The sequence below is a fragment of the Rhamphochromis longiceps genome, linkage group LG3, assembly GCF_057381845.1.
Source record: "Rhamphochromis longiceps isolate RC_006_pf linkage group LG3, R_longiceps_female_GT1.1, whole genome shotgun sequence".
Taxonomy (NCBI): Eukaryota; Metazoa; Chordata; class Actinopteri; order Cichliformes; family Cichlidae; genus Rhamphochromis; species Rhamphochromis longiceps.
The window spans coordinates 27,330,758-27,349,209 of record NC_140559.1 but is presented as its reverse complement, the minus strand read 5'-3'; the positions used below and the strand labels follow the sequence as shown (position 1 = coordinate 27,349,209).

General features: G+C 40.1%; 2 protein-coding genes across 4 annotated transcripts; both read right to left on the bottom strand.

The window, feature by feature from the left end:
* Window positions 1–18: 18 nt before the first annotated feature.
* On the bottom strand, window positions 19–1,116 carry LOC146673750 (histone H2B 1/2). The gene has a single exon (XM_085402319.1). The coding sequence runs from the start codon at window positions 1,106–1,108 to the stop codon at window positions 734–736; it is 375 nt and encodes a 124-aa protein (XP_085258445.1). The 5' UTR covers window positions 1,109–1,116; the 3' UTR covers window positions 19–733.
* Window positions 1,117–9,887: 8,771 nt separating this feature from the next.
* On the bottom strand, window positions 9,888–17,715 carry LOC146673749 (uncharacterized). 3 transcript variants are annotated; one of them, XM_085402315.1, is made up of 7 exons: window positions 17,231–17,715; window positions 13,359–13,434; window positions 12,843–12,958; window positions 12,511–12,549; window positions 12,237–12,341; window positions 12,060–12,083; window positions 9,888–11,900 (listed from the first exon to the last, which is right to left on the bottom strand). In XM_085402315.1, exons 3-7 carry the CDS (start codon window positions 12,916–12,918, stop codon window positions 11,734–11,736), a joined length of 411 nt encoding a protein of 136 aa, XP_085258441.1. In that variant the 5' UTR covers window positions 12,919–12,958; window positions 13,359–13,434; window positions 17,231–17,715; the 3' UTR covers window positions 9,888–11,733. The 3 variants fall into 3 exon arrangements, with proteins under 3 accessions (XP_085258441.1, XP_085258444.1, XP_085258442.1); XM_085402318.1 differs by having other exon boundaries at window positions 12,843–12,945; XM_085402316.1 differs by having other exon boundaries at window positions 9,888–11,759; window positions 12,843–12,945.
* Window positions 17,716–18,452: the final 737 nt, after the last annotated feature.

Sequence of the window (18,452 nt, the reverse complement as noted above, 5' to 3'; positions counted from 1 at the left end):
AATCACAAAGTGCTTTACAATAAGATCAGACATACAAGTTAAAATTAATTAAAAGCCCGTTTGTATAAAATGTCTTCAGCTGCTTTTTAAAGGAGTCAGTAGAGTCTAGACAGCGTAAAGACAACGGCAGAGAGTTCCACAGCCTACGTGCCAGTGCCTGAAAAGCCCGATCCCCACGTGTTTTAAACCTAGTACGTGGGACCACCAGTAGCCTCTGACTTGAAGACCTAAGTGCTCGGGATGAAGCATGAGGTTTCAGCACGTCAGAGATGTACTGGGGAGCTTCACCGTGCAGAGCTCTAAAAGTTAAAACTAAAATTTTAAAATGAACCCTAAAATTTACAGGCAACCAATGACGAGAAGCCAAAACTGGAGTAATGTGTGACCTCTTCTTTGTACCAGTTAAAAGTCTTGCCGCTGCATTCTGTACACACTGCAGAAGAAAAAAAAAGTATTCTTTGAACTAATACCAAGTGTTTAATTAAAAAAAAAATCTCATTAGCTGTGTCTGTAGAAAGACAAAGTCACTACAAAGTAAAAACCGGAACACATTTCTGTAGACTAGGGTCAGTAAAGCAGATTTATACCACCCAGTGACACAAAAGTGGACATACGCGATTATAGTAGTTGTAACATACTGAGCTGCATGTTTAACGGCAGGAATTCTGCTCGTCAGTATGACGTGTATGGCTCTGAAAAGAGCCGTTGTGTTGACGTCTGAGTTGCAGTCAGTTTACTTTGAGCTCGTGTACTTGGTGACGGCCTTTGTGCCCTCAGACACGGCGTGCTTGGCCAGCTCACCGGGGAGAAGGAGTCGCACTGCGGTCTGGATCTCCCTGGAAGTGATAGTGGAGCGTTTGTTGTAGTGGGCCAGGCGAGATGCCTCGGCAGCGATGCGCTCGAAGATGTCGTTGACAAACGAGTTCATGATGCTCATGGCCTTGGACGAGATCCCGGTGTCAGGGTGGACCTGCTTCAGCACCTTGTACACGTAGATGGCGTAGCTCTCCTTCCTGGTCTTTCTCTTCTTCTTGCCGCCCTTGCCGGCGGTCTTGGTCACGGCTTTCTTGGAGCCCTTCTTGGGCGCTGACTTGGCGGGTTCAGGCATTTTCGTTCCTCGATACTCTGCAGTAACAAATGAGCGCCGTGACCGAGAGCGGCGCTTTTTATACAGGCTGTATGCTAATACCACTGCGCGGGCCCTCGGATCTCATTGGTGGAGCCGCACAGTGGGCCGGACGTTGTGTTGGAGGGAGTTTGTGAACTTTGCTGAAACAGGCGCGCATCTAACAAAGACAGTGGGCTGTGTGATTGTGTCCTCGTTTGCTGACAGTCATTTGTTCTAAATGAGCAGTACATGTGGAGCTCTGTGTGGCAGATATGGATGTGTTAGTAGCAGTATTGTCTTCAGACAACAATGAAACAATTCTGCCTGGTTTCGTGTCTCTGTGTTCCATGTCTCTGTGTTACATCCATATCCAAAAATTGTACTCAAATAAGAGTAGCATTACTTTAAAATATTATTACTCAAGTAAAAGTGAAAAGTAGATGTCAAAAAAGTTATTCAAGTAAGAGTAAAAAAGTACTTGGCGAAAAGACTACTCAAGTAGTGAGTAACTGTTTGAAATATCCGATTTATTTTTTAAATAAATTTTATCAGATAAACAAAAATTAATAAATATACAAATTTTACCATTTTCAAAAGGAATATATGTAAAAACATCAACAAAATAAGGCACAACAATTCTAATTTCCAGATTTCACTTTTTCACAACATAAAGCTTTTTTCACCAATACCTACAGTAAATAATATAAATATATAAACATTGCAAACAATTACCAGTGACAAGATATGCTGTAAACCTTATATTCACTGAAGGCTCTCCCTCCCATTCTACTTTTAAATACTCTAGGAACAACAAGTAGGCCTGCAGAGCGAGAGCGAAGTGCTCTAATAGGGTGATATGGTACTACAAGGTCATTAAGATAAGATGGGGCCTGATTATTTAAGACCTTGTATGTGAGGAGCAGGATTTTGAATTCAATTCTGGATTTAACAGGAAGCCAAAACAGGAGAAATATGCTCTCTCTTCCTAGTCCCTGTCAGGACTCTTGCAGCAGCATTTTGGATTAGCTGAAGGCTTTTCAGTGAGTTTTTTGGACATCCTGATAATGATGACTTACAGTAGTCCAGCCTAGAAGTAATAAATGCATGAACTAGTTTTTCAGCATCACTCTGAGACAGGATATTTCTAACTTTAGAGATGTTGTGCAAATGGAAGAACACAGTCTTACACATTTGTTTAATATAATAATAATAATGGATTGGATTTATATAGCGCTTTTCAAGGCACCCAAAGCGCTTTACAATACCACTATTCATTCACTCTCACATTCACACACTGGTGGAGGCAGCTACAGTTGTAGCCACAGCTGCCCTGGGGCAGACTGACAGAAGCGAGGCTGCCATATCGCGCCATCGGCCCCTCTGGCCAACACCAGTAGGGTAAAGTGTCTTGCCCAGGGACACAACGACCAGGACAGAGAGCCCAGGGATCGAACCGGCGACCTTCCGGTTACAGATGCGATTCCCAACCCCCTGAGCCACGGTCGCCCACCAAATATGTGCGTTGAAGGACATATCCTGGTCAAAAATGACTCCAAGGTTCCCACAGCGTTACTGGAGGTAGCATAAAGGTAATGTAAAGGATCTCTTGTATAGAATTGAAAATGAACTGGAAATTTTGAAGATGTGGTTTGATATCAATAAATTGTCCCTTAATTTCAAGGAGACTGAATTCATGCTTTTTGTGAGTAGAAAAGAATATGAATGAATATTTCTACATAATTTACTTCAACTTCTGCTAGCAACACTACTGAGGTGACTATAGGTCAGCAGGTGGAGCAGGTCATCTACTCCATCTTAGCCTTCAGCTCCTGTCAAGTTAAACCGATTTTAAAACAAATGAAAATAGCCACCGGTGTATAAGGACCTCGGCCCAATAGCCAGAAATCCACCCAGGCAAAGCAGCAGTTCGGCAATCTCTAAATTAAAGCAGGACATCACTTACACTGAACAGCTGACCTCAGCAGGAATATCCCTCCCACCCTGCTTCATATCTAGGGTTAGGGTCACACCCTAATAAGTAACGGCAAGTGGTGGCTGGAGTCTACTACAAGCTTCTCCGCAGGAATAATGTACAGGACTCCAGCAAAATCAAGGCGATGGTATTTTCCGCTGTTTGGCATCTCAAATGCCTGGCTTGTTCACAAGAGGGACTGTGCCCTACTGAATGTGAAACCGCTCCCTGTCAAAAGGTTTTGTCTAGCAGTTTCCATCAAAGGTTGGTCGACCATCATCTTCTTCTCCACCTCAAATGTTGCCTCAGCAGAAACATTTCACCCCAAGACCTTCACATCCACAACAAGATGTGCGTTATGACAACTTGGGACACCTGCCACTTCACTCTGACAACCGAGGCCGGTGTAACCTCTGTCCAAAGGGAGTGTCAAGGTGAAATTGTCAGAAGTGCAAAGTGTTTCTGTGAAGAATGCCCACCAGCAGTGCTTTGTTGCATATCACCGGAAATCTAACGCCTCTAAATCTCAATGGCAGTGGGTTCTATAGCACTACAACTCTCTTTTATATGTTCAGTGTACTCTGCTGCGAAGTTGCAGAAGTTTATAAGTTTTATTAAACTTAAAAAAAATATTTTTTGTATTCTGAGTTTTGCCATGAATGAAAATCTCTACTGTTTGGTAGAGGACTATGTTTAAAAATCTATAGAGTTGGTTAAAAAAATATCTAAACTTTGTTGCTGTTGTTCTAAAGGAAAAAACAATGCAAAGAATTATTTCTTAAATTGCAGTTTTCTTGGTGTGAACCTCAAAGGCTTAATGCTTGAAGTGGTTACTTTCTAAGGATGTAAGCTGTACGGAGTACTGCACATGTTAGCTTTGAATGATTCTTGATGAGGTATTGCTCATAGACTGTTTGTTTTTTTTACCTTAGTATTTAATAAAAACTCAGTAAAATAAATAAATAAATAAACAAACACACACAGAGTCAGTTGTCAGTTCTAAAATTATTGATCAGTGAAAACATTAAACATAACTTTGAACTTAAGCTGCCAAATGGCTGTAATCGGTTTCAGCATGTAAATACAGTTGTGGCAAGAGACAGAAAACATGCTGCTGTTTGCACATATTCAGTCCAGTTTACTGAAGAACACCTCAGGCTGTCAGGTTGAAACAGTCGGTCGTGGTTTTGTAACATAAACACTGGACCTCCTCTCAGCGTCCCCGCTCTATCTGCTATTCCCAAACAGAGAGGCTCAAGTTTCTCTGTGACTGCAGCTGCCAGTTAAAGCTGACGTCACAGCCCAATTTAACAGCATTATGCTAGTAATTAGAATCAAACATGTGATAAAGGAGAGCCCTTGAGGACAAATATGCATCATGGGAACTGCTGATAATGAATGAAAAAATCTTTAGGAAAATTTATCTGAGGAGAATTTTTTTATTTTAGTCTGGCTCCAGTCCCATCTGCTATCATGAAGAAGGCGGGTGTTTAACCTATGCTGCAGCGAGACACCGGGTGGCGATATAGACTGGCTTCATTCTTTGGGAGCTATTAGGTCATCTACGGTTTTTTACAGTCACTGGTGCAAATGAAGAGAATTTCATCTGAGTCGGTTGTAGGGGAAAGCCAGACTGTAGCCGCCCTACAAAAAGAGCAAACCCTCACAAAAACATGATGACACTACACAACAAAGCAATAATAAAAAACAAAAAAAAATGTATGACAGGTGAAAAGCTAATAAAGTACTTCATTATAACAGTGACATGAAAAAAATGGCACAGAATACAAATTATGTGAATGACCATTTATGTTAAAAATGAGTGCTACACATTCCACTTGGCCAATCAGTGCCCTCTGGCTGCCTCCGAGGTCCCACAGGCTACCCCAACCCAATAGGAATTCTTCTACAGCCTGGTGGCTCCCTTCACCTCCGGTGTCCATGTGGTTCAGCAGTTACCACCACAAAAGGGCACCAACCATCTTACAGCCACAGCTCAATGCAGCTTCAGTGATGAAGGTGCTGAACATGGTCCAGTCAGTTTCAATGTCCTCAGTGTCGTACAGACTCCTGTCAAAGCTCTGCCGTAGGTGAGAGTGGAAGATGCCTCTACTAAGTATTCCCAACACACCATCATTAAACATTTAGGTCTGTCCAGTGTCCTCCCACGCTGCCTGATTTATCTCACCCCAGGTGGGGATCTTTTGACAGCTTAGCACCTCTCATCACTCGAGTGTCCAGAACATACGGCCGGATATCTGATGATGTTTACAAAACCGATCAGCATGTGACCTAGGGTGTCCTGGTGCCACATGCACTTATGGTGACTCTTGTGTTTAAATATGTTCTTGTACCTTATCGTACCATAAGTAGTGCAGAGACAACCCCCCGACCCGCCCAGTTCCTTAGAGAAAGGGGGGGGGGGCTGTCGGTCACGTCGGAAAGCTGAATCAGACAAACGGACTCAAATGCAGATCACACACGGAGGCACTGGTGAATGGGATTTACAAGTCTTTATTTACAAAAGAGTGTAATAGCGATGGCTTGACTGTCAACTGTGAATCATGGTGTGACGTGACCTGTGAGAGATGTGTGATTTACTTGAAAGCAAGTAGAAAACATGAACTGTAAAAAATAACATAAGGCACTCGAATAACTATGGACACAGGGATTCTGTGAGGTGAGGGAAAAGGGAGTTTTCAGGCCAGGGAACGAAACCAGAAGTTTCTGAATGCCTGCAATGAGAGGAGACAAAGTTCATAAGGTGTTTCTGTGAAGAACGGTTGTGAATGAATCATGAACTATAACTGTACTTATTGGCACAGGAGGGGTTAGTGGCCCGGGTGAGAGGATGAGGGTTCCAGCTAGTGATCATCTACAGGTTGCAGTGTTGCCAACTCCTCAGTAAGGAAAATCGCTATTGGCTGTCCGAAAAGTCGCTAAAAAAACCATCATGGCCTAACAGGAACACAGTGGAAAGAAACTGTAGCATTCGGATTGTCTACATTCAAAGTAACTACTTCCTTTCATAGTTATGTGCGAAATGCGGCTGTATAAATGTCTTGCAGCCGCTGGCGTGCGCACTCACAACAATGGCTGAGCGTAGTTGGAGTCATGTGCGGATGTATTTTACCTCCACAAACAGCAGACGTTCGCTGCTCGTGTTAAACGTTATATATAAGTCACTTAGACAACCTAAAAATGTTATTGTTGGGCTTTTTTCAGTGTTTTGTTTGTTCGTGAGTAAATCGGTTTGGCTGAGATTAAAGTTATTAGATTAGATTAGATTAGATTAGATAAAATAAAACGTTATTAATCCCCCGAGTGGGTTCCTCCTTGGTTTTCACACAGCTGACTAAACGTCAAACAGAAAACTGATTAAACACAAGTGTGAGACAGTCGAGAATTTACGCCAGTGTCCTGTTATATTTTAGATAGCAAGGAGCAGACGGCTGAGTTTATTAAACTCCACCGAGACAGCGGTGACGCTAATCAGAAGGCTACACCGTCCAATTTCACGGCCGTTTACTTCCGGCCTACCTGACCTTCTGAGGACCCGGCCCACGTAGACCGCGAAGGCCGGGTCCCCATGAATTTGAACACGACCGTGGTTTGCGATACATGTGGCAAAAAAGTGAGGTGTTGTGGCCATACTTGCCAACCTTGAGACCTCAGAATTAGGGAGACATTCAAAAGGACTGTTGGGGGTGATAAATACACCCTTCTGAATGGCATCCACCAAGTTTGAAGCAGAAACATTGTTTCAGTGACAAGATATAGGCCACAATCACTTTTTGGCAGGCTGAAAATGGCATATTATCAATGTTAATGTTTCTTTACAGGTTATCCAGCAGTTCTAAGGGACTGTTTGAGATGTAATATTTGACATATGACCCTTCTAGATGACATCCGCCAAGTTTGAAGCAGAATTATTGTTTCAGTGACAAGTTATAGTCCACAATCACAAGCACGCTAACGTCACATAAATGTGTTTGGGTTTTTTCCCTCCACGTTATATCAGTTGCACAGAAGTAGCTGGCAACGCAAGTAATCCGGGCGCTGCAGCTTTAAGCAGCTGCGCGCGCTCCCACGGACGGCAATCAGTTTCTGGCAGACAATGACTTTTTGGCACAACACCGGCCTCGTCTTCCCTTCGAGAAGTGCATGCTTAAATGAAGAAGAGTAAAGATGAATGAAGATGAATAAAGATGAATAAAGATTTTGTGAAAATGACTACTGAGTCCGGTGCCATCTCTGGATGCTCGAGGAATAAAAAGAACCGGGGTAAAACTGATTTCCCAACAGTTTTGGTGCCGAAACCCTTGGGAATTCGCTCGAGGCCCAGAGATGAATTGGCAGAGCTGAGATCGTGAAACGAGGCGAACAGAGAGCTAGCTCACATGATTAACCCTTTAGAACTGGTAGGAGCGGACACGCTCCATTTTGCGTAACTATTTTTAAATCCCGGTAGCTCTGCAACCACGTGAGCTAGCGCAATAATTTTTTTTCATATGTAACCGGAGGAATTGTACTTACATCTTATGCCATCAGCTTGTCCTAGGTCACAGTTTCCTTCCACATAAAGCTTTGCAAAAACTGCATAAAAAGCGCTTGTAGCAACAAAAACATAATATTCCAGAAACACGCTTTGCCGATCCGATCAGCTGTTTGTAACACTTCCTATGTCCATCAGCGCGAACTATCACATGACCGCATGACCTGCGCGTGTCACGGGTTTGGTTACCCCACCTAGTCTCGGACGCAGGGCTAGGACTTGAAGGCAGGAGATCCAGGGTGGTGACCTGGGGATTCGTGGCTCCTTAAATAACTAAGTCGGGGAGAGGTCCCTGTCACAGTCTGAAGTATGCATAAAAGCAGGATCGGTTGCTTTCGCCGGTTAGATTCCGAGCTGAGTTGAACCCAGTGCCTGATGCAGAAGGAGGACGGTGTAGTGTGTGTGAAAGCGCCGTTAGAGTCGGCGTCTCGTCTGAAGACGGAAGTCAATTAAAGTAACAAAAAGGATTCGTGTCTAAAAGTGTGTGTTTGTGGTGTGCAGAAATCGCGTCAGGCGGCCGTGTCGCGAATTGTTGCAAGCTGTGAAGTCAATTGGGGGGTTTAATTTGGTTTTATATTTTTTGGGGAAAAGTAGCCGCGGTATCGAGTCCGTGGCGCAGTTTGAATGATTTGTGAAGTGTACGAGAGCGGACGGGCACCCTCTCTGTGTGCTGATTAGGGCGTTGTCCTAAATTAGCAGAAGTGTCTCGCAGAAAGTTTGAATGGGACTGCGAGAAGCATGAGGTGTGTGTGAACAAACGAAGAGTAAAATGTGCGTGTGTGTGTGAGAGAGAAAGAAAAGGTGGGGGCTAGTGACCAGCCTGTGAGTGTGTGAGAATTCCTTGATGACAAAGAGGGAGACAAAGTAGATTAGTTGATTTTCTGTGACATAATAAGAGTTAAGAAATCGTAGTGATCAAATAGGAGAAAATGAACTAAAGTAAATAAAGCAAATTAAAGAGTGGATTAGTGTTAAACTAATGATAAATAAGTTGATAAAATTAATAGTGACATTTAAAGGTGACCAAGTACTCAAGGATGAATGGAGAATTTGATTGCTGACTGTATGAGAGCTGTTGGACTGAAAGGAAAATGAGGTTGGAGGAGTGAGTTAACAGGTTAAGTTATGCAGTCTTGTTTGCACAACAAGGCTAAATAATTATATAAACTTTTCTCAGTCTAAATAGTGGACTTTGGTAGAATTAAAAAAATAAGTGTAGTGCAGGTCTATGATGATTTTTAGTGCTACTATCATCTAGTTCTGATTCTGGTTCTGTCTTGGTTAAGTCCTCAGTAGTCCTGATTTTGAACTCGTGTAGTCCTGTTTTAATTCCAGATCAGTTCTGGATCTGGTTGAATTGGGGTTTAGTCCCTGTGTCTTGATACAGCCCCGATTTTGTTCTGCCTTGCTGCTTAATTAAAAAACTAGTTTAAGGTGTCCTGCACATGTGATATATATTTTTCCCTATATGAAGTCATTCTTTTTTGAACAAAAGTCAAAACAGAGCCTATTAATCTTTCAGTCATTTCTACACCCCCCCCCCCCCCAAAAAAAAATGCCCGGTATGCCCGATGGCCAGTCCAGCTATGGTAGACAGGCAAGTAGGTTTTCAGTGCATTGTCAGACGGCCTACAGTAGAGTGACAGATAATACCAACATTTAGGTCACTGTGTCAGTGTGTGTGTCTGGATAGCGAAAGTAACACTGCTCTGTGTTGTCATTTTGAAGAGCTTTGTAAGTCTGTAGATGATGTTGCTGCAAGGGAGGCAATTTGAATGCATATGAGAAGTTTATGTAGTTATTAAAACACACACACACACAAAACAAAAACAGCAATTTGAGGGACAAGTTTGTCGGAATAAATAGTTGACCCACGAGCAGAACTGACGCATACAACATGTTTTCACAAAGGAGAAACGACATGAAACCCTGATGACAACTGCAGGTTTAAAGTTACCTGGCACACCCACACTCTTAGTATTTTAGCATATTTAATCAGTTAAAATTCAAAGTCCTGTTCAAATAAATTTCAGTTCATTTTTTTCACCAGGACTTAAAACTATTTTATTTTATTTTTTTTAGGTTAACATTATTTCAGATGAAGTAAACACAAGTTCTGTTGTAAATGTTCATTTTAAATTTTTGGTTTACCTCAGTACTTGTTTTGAGTGTGTCATCGCTACCTTCAGAGTTTCAGCCTTGTAGAAAATCAAGAATGATTCAGGGCAAGTGTCAGAATAAAAATTAGCAAATATGAACAACAGTCAAAAACTGGAGCTTTTATTCTTGCAAAGGAGCAAAAGCATCAAATACAAGGTTTCATGCAAGTGGTCAAAAGTGGAAGTCCCCAGTGAGCTTTATTACATTTTATCAGTCCCAACCTCCTTTGTCGTAAAACTGTCACACAACAACACTTTTCCTTTTACAGGCTTCTCACAAGAACAGTTATAAGTCGTTTAATAAGCAGATACTGTAATACTTTTTTTGGTAACCAGGCATGCTTGCATTAAGTGTACTGAGTGTGCCCTTGACTATCATACAACTCACACTAATTAGTACATTGCGTAACATATTTTTTCCATCATTTCCCTCCTGTTTATCCAGTTATGCCCCAAATTATAACATGACACAACACACAAAACAATTTAAAGAATATACACATTTACATACACATAATTAAGGCTGTGTTTATCAACAAAAACATTCAGTAACACATCTCTTCTGGTTAGGATTTTCGATATGCTCATCCTAAATGCTTTTCACTTCAGCTACTGCTGTTACATCATATTCTTTGTTCTCCAGCTCATGATTATTTGGTTCCATGTGTGGAATTTAGATACATCTCTGCTCACCCTTTCTTTTCTTTTCTTTTTTTTTAGTGGGTGCTGTCTTCGGTGAGGGCTTTAAAATGTTTAGGGGATTATTTTTACTGGTTCTATTCCTAGTTTAGTCATTAAATTTCTCCCCTGCAAATTTACAGGGCCTAAGGATGAGCAACAGACTCCAGCACTCACAGTTTGTTTCTCCAGACTCCCTATTTTCCATTTTCACAGTTTTTTTACCCATTTCTTTAGACAACATTAGATAGCATTTAGATTACTGCCCGTGTGAGTCCACAATCACAGAATAATATTATGTCTTTTCCCCAATTTTTAGGGTCACATGTGGTATATTATCCTCCATGTGTAAAATGTCTTTCAAATTGGCTCAGCAGATCATCTTTTTTCTCCCCTCCTGCATCCGCTAACAGTCCCTGGTCATATAAGAAAGTCTTCCTCCCTTCTTTGCCAGCTTTACTTCCCCCTCTTTTGTTCTTTCCTAAGGAAGCTCGTGCCCAATGTGCGTGACAACTGCAGGTCTTCACTGTCCCTTTCTCTACCATGAATTCCTTTTGTCTTTTGATTTGCATAATTCCTTAGTTCGTATTTGGTTTACTAGGTTTTTGCATTTCCTTGCATCTAGCTTCTGTCGGAAAACCTATTTGCCCAACAACAACAATTTATTATTATTACTTTTGCTTTTGACGTGTACACGCTGCCCTCTAGTCCCGGACTAGAAAAGTCGGAGTCCCGGACTCCCACCATTCGCTCCTCTGGTTTATGGAGCTCATCACTCTCCCAGTCGCCTCTACATCCTCAAACTGCTTTTTTGGAGAACGTCTTCCTTTTTAAGGAGTCCCAGACTCTAGTACCTCAAATGCAAGTGCTCAAAAGGGGAAGTTCCCAATGAGCTTTTTATTACATTGTATCATTCTCACCCTCCTTTGCTGTAAAACTGTCACACAATAACACTTTTCTTTCTACAGGCTTCTCACAAGAACAGTTATAAGTGTGCTCTTGACTGTCACACTGCTCACACTAATTAGTACATTGCATAACATATTTTTCCATCGGTAACTATGCTCCAAAGGCTTGCAGAGTGTAAACAATAGCACGTAATTTCTGAGTCCATGTGGATGAAGGGAAGCAGCTTGCACTGTAAAGCAATGCTGTCTGTTTACTGAGTAGAAAGGTTATATCAAAACATATTCAGATACTTTCATGAGCATGGATAGCTGTATAACAGTAAAAATGATGTATAGAACATTCAAAGGATACTTTATAAAGGTACCATACATCCATAACCTAGAGACATGCAGCATATGTCACAAGCTTTGGTAAGTGATTCAGCACAACCTGAACAACAACAGGATAAAAGACTGCAACAATATTCAGAATATTTGGTGCAACATTTTGTACAGCGTGTTTCCTGGCTTGAAGTCGTACCTGCACACACACACAAACACACATATCAGTGCCCCCCAAAACAATAAACAGTTTTAATAATTTAATCATTCTGGTCAATGCATGAATTTTTGTAACATTACCCACTTTAACCTAGTTTGCACACTAGTTTATATCAACAGCAAAGTCAAGAATACTCACCTTTATTTAACTTGACACGTTCGTCTAAAAAGAGTAAATGAAGTCAAAGTTAGTCAAAGAGGGAATAATGTTTTTTATAAGATTGAACTCTAGCATTAAAATCTCACATACAGTGAATATGAAAGATGATGTTGTCAACTCTCAAATGTGTGTGTGTTTTTTTTTAAATACACTTACTATCCTGTTCATGGTCAGACATTCCTATCAAGGCAAAGACAATCACAGTGACCATGACAATGCCAGCTATGATGCCAATGTCAAGGTAAATGCCTGTTTGAGGACCTGGAAGAATAAATGAAAGCATTGGCTGTAAAAACACGTTTTACTTGACTAAAAGTTTACATCCATCTATCTATCTATTAAGCCTGTTTTGCTCATTTGTGCCAAGTTCCTTTCTTATCATCTGGTATCATCCTTGGAATATAACCAGATAAGTGAAGTATTCTCTTACTTGCATTCTCTGTCGACGCTGAAGCAATGTTTATTGGAGCTGGTGGAACATTGAGAAAAATAAAATATGAATTAATTTATTGTCAAATATCACTTGATCTCACCAAATGACATCCGGTGTAACATTCACTTTAGATATGATACTTCTATACACTGTACTAACCAAAATCAGAATTTATATATGACCATTTTAAATAAAACAGAAAAAAATGACTTACTGAGAACAGAGGAAATAAGTAAATTCGACCAGTTACATGCTTTGAAATGTAATACGTGGAATGGTTAACCTCAGATCAAGTTTGTTTTATTGTATAATAAAGACATATAACGTACCCGTTGAGGCATCATGACTGAGAAGGAAAATTAGTAATCCTACTGCTGACTTCATGGTGCTCCGTAAATTCATCATGCTAGCAGGGCCGTTTAAAAGTCTTTCCTGTTCAAAGGAACTGCAGTCAAAAACAGGAAATGCCAAATATGGTCACTTAAAATATAATCAGACTGGTTGAGCCTGATCAGCACATTAGAAGTCAATGTTTGCATGTTTGGATTTGACATGCAATAATATTCTGTCATCACTAGAGTGTCTGACAAATGTAAGTAATGTAATTATTGTAAATATAATAATAATAATGCATGATAATGCATCATATTACATTAGATTACTTTTCATACAAGTAGTTTACACAGACCAATAATTTTAGTTTAAAATTCAAACCACAAAATTTAAACCTGAAAGCAGCATTCAGCACTGATCACTGTCAAAATCTGTATATCTACAAAGCACACAAACAACATGGTGAAGCATTAAGGCATTTATTTTCATGTGGCTGATTGTAGTTAGCTTACCTGTAGATGAAGGGCAAAAATCAACACAACTCGGCCTCCTTCCTTGGTCGTGTCAACTTTTCAGCTGAACTGTTCTCTGTTCAGAAAAGAGGCAGTGCAAATTCAAATAAGAGAAAAACACGATTACAGATTTGTATAACACAGTCAGCCCACACATCTATGGCTACGTTCACACTGCAGGTCTTAATGCTCAATTCAGAATTTTTTTAATCAAATCTGATTTTTTTGTCTGCTTGTTCACACTGCAAATAAAATGCGACAGCAAACGCGCTCTAGTGTGAACCCTCAAAGCGGCCCGCATGCGCAAAAGAAGACGTCACACACAACGCGCTCTGTTCAGACCCAGAGCAAACAGTATTTTTGACTGATGGCCCTTAATATGAAGACTTCGGACTTTACGTTTCCCAATTTTTGCTTTAAGTTATTTTGTTATTTACATAATAATGTAGATAACCTAATAATGATCGTTATTGCTGTTTTAGAGAGGAGCGGTGCTTCAAAGGATATTTGAGATTTCTGTCAGAATCTGCAGATTATACAGTACAAATAAAAAGTTCACGTTTCTCCAACGTTGTCTTCCCAACAGTTTCACTGACATCTACACGGGATGGACAGGAAGCGTTCATGATGTCTTCTCCGGCGCTGATAATTGGCGTCTGTCTTGTGTCAGTGACGTAAAAGACGGATTTAATGCGACCTGACCGTTCAAACAACAGTCGCTTTCTAAAACATCAGATATGTATCGGATTCAGTACCACATACGAAAGTGACCCAGGATTTGAAATTATCGGATTTGTGCCGTTCACACTGTCATACCATGATCAGATATGGGTCGCATAGGGTCGAAAAAATTGGATTTGATGCGCTTTCGCCTGCAGTGTGAACGTAGCCTATGTCTACCCCATGTTCTTGGTGCAGGGCTCATTGATTGTATGAAGTCAGACCAGTCTAGCTTGGATGCTAGTCAACCTTTCACACCTAAGAATATCTGGAAAAACATTATAAAAACAAATCCAAACTCAGAGTGTTTTAACTTGTTTCACCTCTGAGGGTTTGTAGAAAAGGACTTACTGTATAGCATGCTATATGTACACCATATAGCTTGTCCTGTAACTAGGCAATGACCCACCATTGTGGTGAAAACACTAAGCAACTTTGTGACTACAACACATTTTTATTAATATTTTTATTCCCCCCGATAGAAGTTTAGAGTTTACCATGTCACACACTATCAAAGCCTTTTAATTTACATGTTGAAATGAGATATGCATTTTGGGCATATAAAAGTAACAGTTATCTAAGCAGCTGCAAAATATGTGTCTGTCTAAATGTCACTCAGATAAGATAAAAAACAAATACTAAATTATTACTAGCAGAAGTTAACAGACACTTCTGATTCTGCAGAATGAAGACTCATTTTCACTTTCTGATTCCTGGTGAGTCAAACAACAACAAAGAAATCTAATTTATATATTTGTGGTTCATCTTCAGTTCTCCCATTTCTAGAAGCATTGCACTAGTTTTTTGGAAATGGAAGATCTTTGATCATTGAAGTAGTCTGACCTGCTGGAGTTTAAGGTGTAAATAAGCTGTTGCTTTGTGAGTTGCATTTGAGTTTTTTTTCCCAGTTATAAAACACAATGAACAATTAGTCATAGTTCACTTTAGGTGGAGGAAATGCTTTGATTACATGTTATAAACTGTTTTAGTGAATCTAAGGGAACATAATCATCCAGTTATTTTTCCAAGTGTGGGTGTCATCTGTGTGATAAGCAACCTTGAGCTCTACATGTCTAAACTAAAAGAAGAATGAGTGATGCATGTTTCATCTCGTCCAGTATTTCAGAATGCCAGCACCGCAGGGAGTACGAAAGGCTGTTGTTTTCAATATCTTGCCAGATGGTCCACAACAGAATAACAGCACACAGAATCAGTCTGGTTATTGTGTGTTTACACAATTACCAGCTCCAACCTCACATACATCTCTGCCAATGTTGATTTCCTGCAGTAACACTTTCTAGGCACGTTATCATATTCTTTCTCCAGATCCAGAAACACAGTGCAACTCCTTTTGGCCATTTCTATACTTCTTCATGAACACTCTCAAACATCACATGTTTAGCGTTCTTTGTGGAAAGGAGAAAGAGAATTACAGATGTCACTCAGTCCAGACTTTGCATTTTTGTTCTACTATTGCTCTTGATATGCTTGAAGTCACGGTGCAAGTTCGGCGTTCAGTTACTGAACAGAAGGCTTGGATACAAACCCCAAGTTGTTCTCCAATGTGTCCATCGGAGTGTGAATGTTGGTTAGATTGCACTTGAGTACAGAAGGAAGTGTTCGTATGAGTGGGTGAATGGGGCATGTTGTATGCAGCGCTTTGAGTACTCCAGGAGAGTAGAAAAGTGCTATATAAGAATCAGTCCATTTACCAGCCGATGTGTAATGTAAAATATAGTAATAATCTGGTAGTTCATAGAGTTTTTGGCTTATTTAATGAATAAGTCATATGATGTCAAACATTTTTATCCATGCTTTTTTTAATTGCACTCATTGAACACCTAGATTGCTCACTTGTTCTTGGGGGTGACCTAAACTCGGGACTAAAGGAAGAAATGGACTGCCTCAAACAGCAGGAACTCACCGCAACTGGCAATCCACAAATTTAGTTAAGCAGTACATGAGCTATTTCCGACTTTGCGGAGCACAGTGTTCTGCTGTACTAGCTGACGTACCCGAGCACTGACTGTAGTTGGTCGACTGATGCCTCTAAACACATCATGTATTATTGATACCTTGTGCTGCGCAGTGACATTTAATATTTCTTACTTAGTGTTACCTATGCATATGTTGTTTGCAAAAATAACACTGAATACTTATGCAACCAAAAACAACAGCAGCTTCCCTGCACAGATTTTCAGTGTTTTCTCTGTCTCTTCCTCTCCCTCTGTTAACTTTCTCCTCAACTTTTCTTTCTTTCTTTTTTTTTCTTTTCTGTCCACGGGTCTTGTCTGTTCTGATTATAATAACTCAAAATAAAATAATCCTAATAAAGATCTAATGTGACTATCAAATGGACCAGTATAGCAAAATGCATAATGATTCACTTGGAAAAGTAATTCTGTTGGCCATTTTTTTTTGGTCTTCAGACAACAATTCTTCTATATATATTAAAAAAAATCATGAGAAACATTTTGACTACATTTTGTTACTTTACACAAGAAGATGCCATTAACTAAATGGGATGCAGGCTTGAAGATACCTTGTATAAAAAATGATGTCTGTACACTGACATTGTTTAATTTTCCTAGGGTAAGCTGGAGTGTTTGATATGATATGAATATTACATTAAAACATGGAAGCAAAGAACATTCTGCTCTGTCTACTTGCACGACCAAAGAAATATATATGTATTTCTTTGGTCATTTTCACATCAGAGAGAGAGGGATAAAAGCTGAATAAAATAAGATGAAATAGAATAGCTATTCAAAAGCAGTAATGTGTTTCAGTTGCAAATGTAAGTCATCATAATAATTCAAGAGCCAGTGATGTGTTCAGTTCACTCTCCTTTTTTTTTTTTGGCAATAGCTTCTAAAAGCCTGTGAGTCAATTAGTTATTCTGGACTCACCGGATGTTATCTGTATATTTACTACCATTCAGATTGTGTCAGTGAGAGACACAGTGATCTGAGTGAGCCTGATTATAGCAAATGAGACAATTCTCTATGTCTATTTAATTCTCTATTACATTGAGACTGTCTCTGGACTCCATTACATATTCCACATATACAGGAATGACCCGTATCCCGTTACACTATAAACTAAAGAGATTAGCTGTGTATTGATAAAAGCAGAGGAATATAGTCGCCTACCTTCAGGAAACAGAGGAAAATGTGGGCGCTGTCCTGCTGCGCCTCCACTCGGAGCGAGTATGGCAAGCAGAGAGGGCCACACTTCTATGGGAGGCGGCACATCTTCGCCTGGGAGGATCGGCATTACTCAGCTGACAGTATACCTTATGCAATAGTCCCTTCGTTTAACATCATCACATAGATACAGCCATATTTACTTATACCCGCCGTTCAGGCTGAAGAAGGCGCTGCGGTATTCTCGATAGGTGTCGCCACTTAAACAATATCGCACCAAACGCGCTGATGAGGAGAAGTCAAAACCGAAAGCGAAAATGTTAGTTTGTGGAAAGAAAAGAGAGAGAAAAACCTCGACAAACTGTTGTGTGTCAGTATGTTCTGCGCTAGAATATCAGCAAAATAGTGGTAAAAACCAACACGATCGTACACTCCAGCTGTAGAATTTACAAAAATCAAGGAGTGCACGACCCCACGACGTGCCACAGAGACTGTGCACCGCTGAGTGTGATGTTAAACTTGTCACGGGACGCACGGCACACCGACCATAAAAACCTAAGTGGGGTTGCCTGTGCATAAAGCCCTGTGTGTTGCGCTCAGAGGTTTTCACGCTCGTGTCTCCCCGGTGTGCGTTAGCAGATTTATTATGAAATCTGTGGGGTTTTGACCGTTCTCCAAAATATTGAAAAGTGTAGTAGATCATCTTGGACTGTAGGAAACTGTAACAGAAATTGTAATAGACCTTTTTAAATATTTTAGAAAATCACATATTCAAATAAAGGAAATGATTTGTAGGATTAATATGCTTAAAACAATCGTCAGTTTCAGCTAAAAATGAACTAATTAACTGTATGAATGTTTGTGTTCAAAATACAAATTATTTTTCGTTACTAATATAATTTTCTAAGCACAGCGAACAATTGCAAATAATGCAGAGTTATTATAGTTTGGGAAATAGAATCATTTTAATTTTTTTTTACTTATTTTATATCAGTAGAGCATAAAATTGTTGTTAATAAGAATGTGAACACACATAGAGGCTGTGGTATTCATATGATTACATAACAGCTGAAGAAGAGGTTTCAGCATAAATTAATCACTAATAAATTCATCATAAATAAGCAATAATTGTGTAGTCCATCTGCACTTCCTTCATCTATAACAGGCAGCTGCACAAAGCACTTTCGTAACTGTCCAATATGGCCGAAACACCTGCTTACAGCCCCAT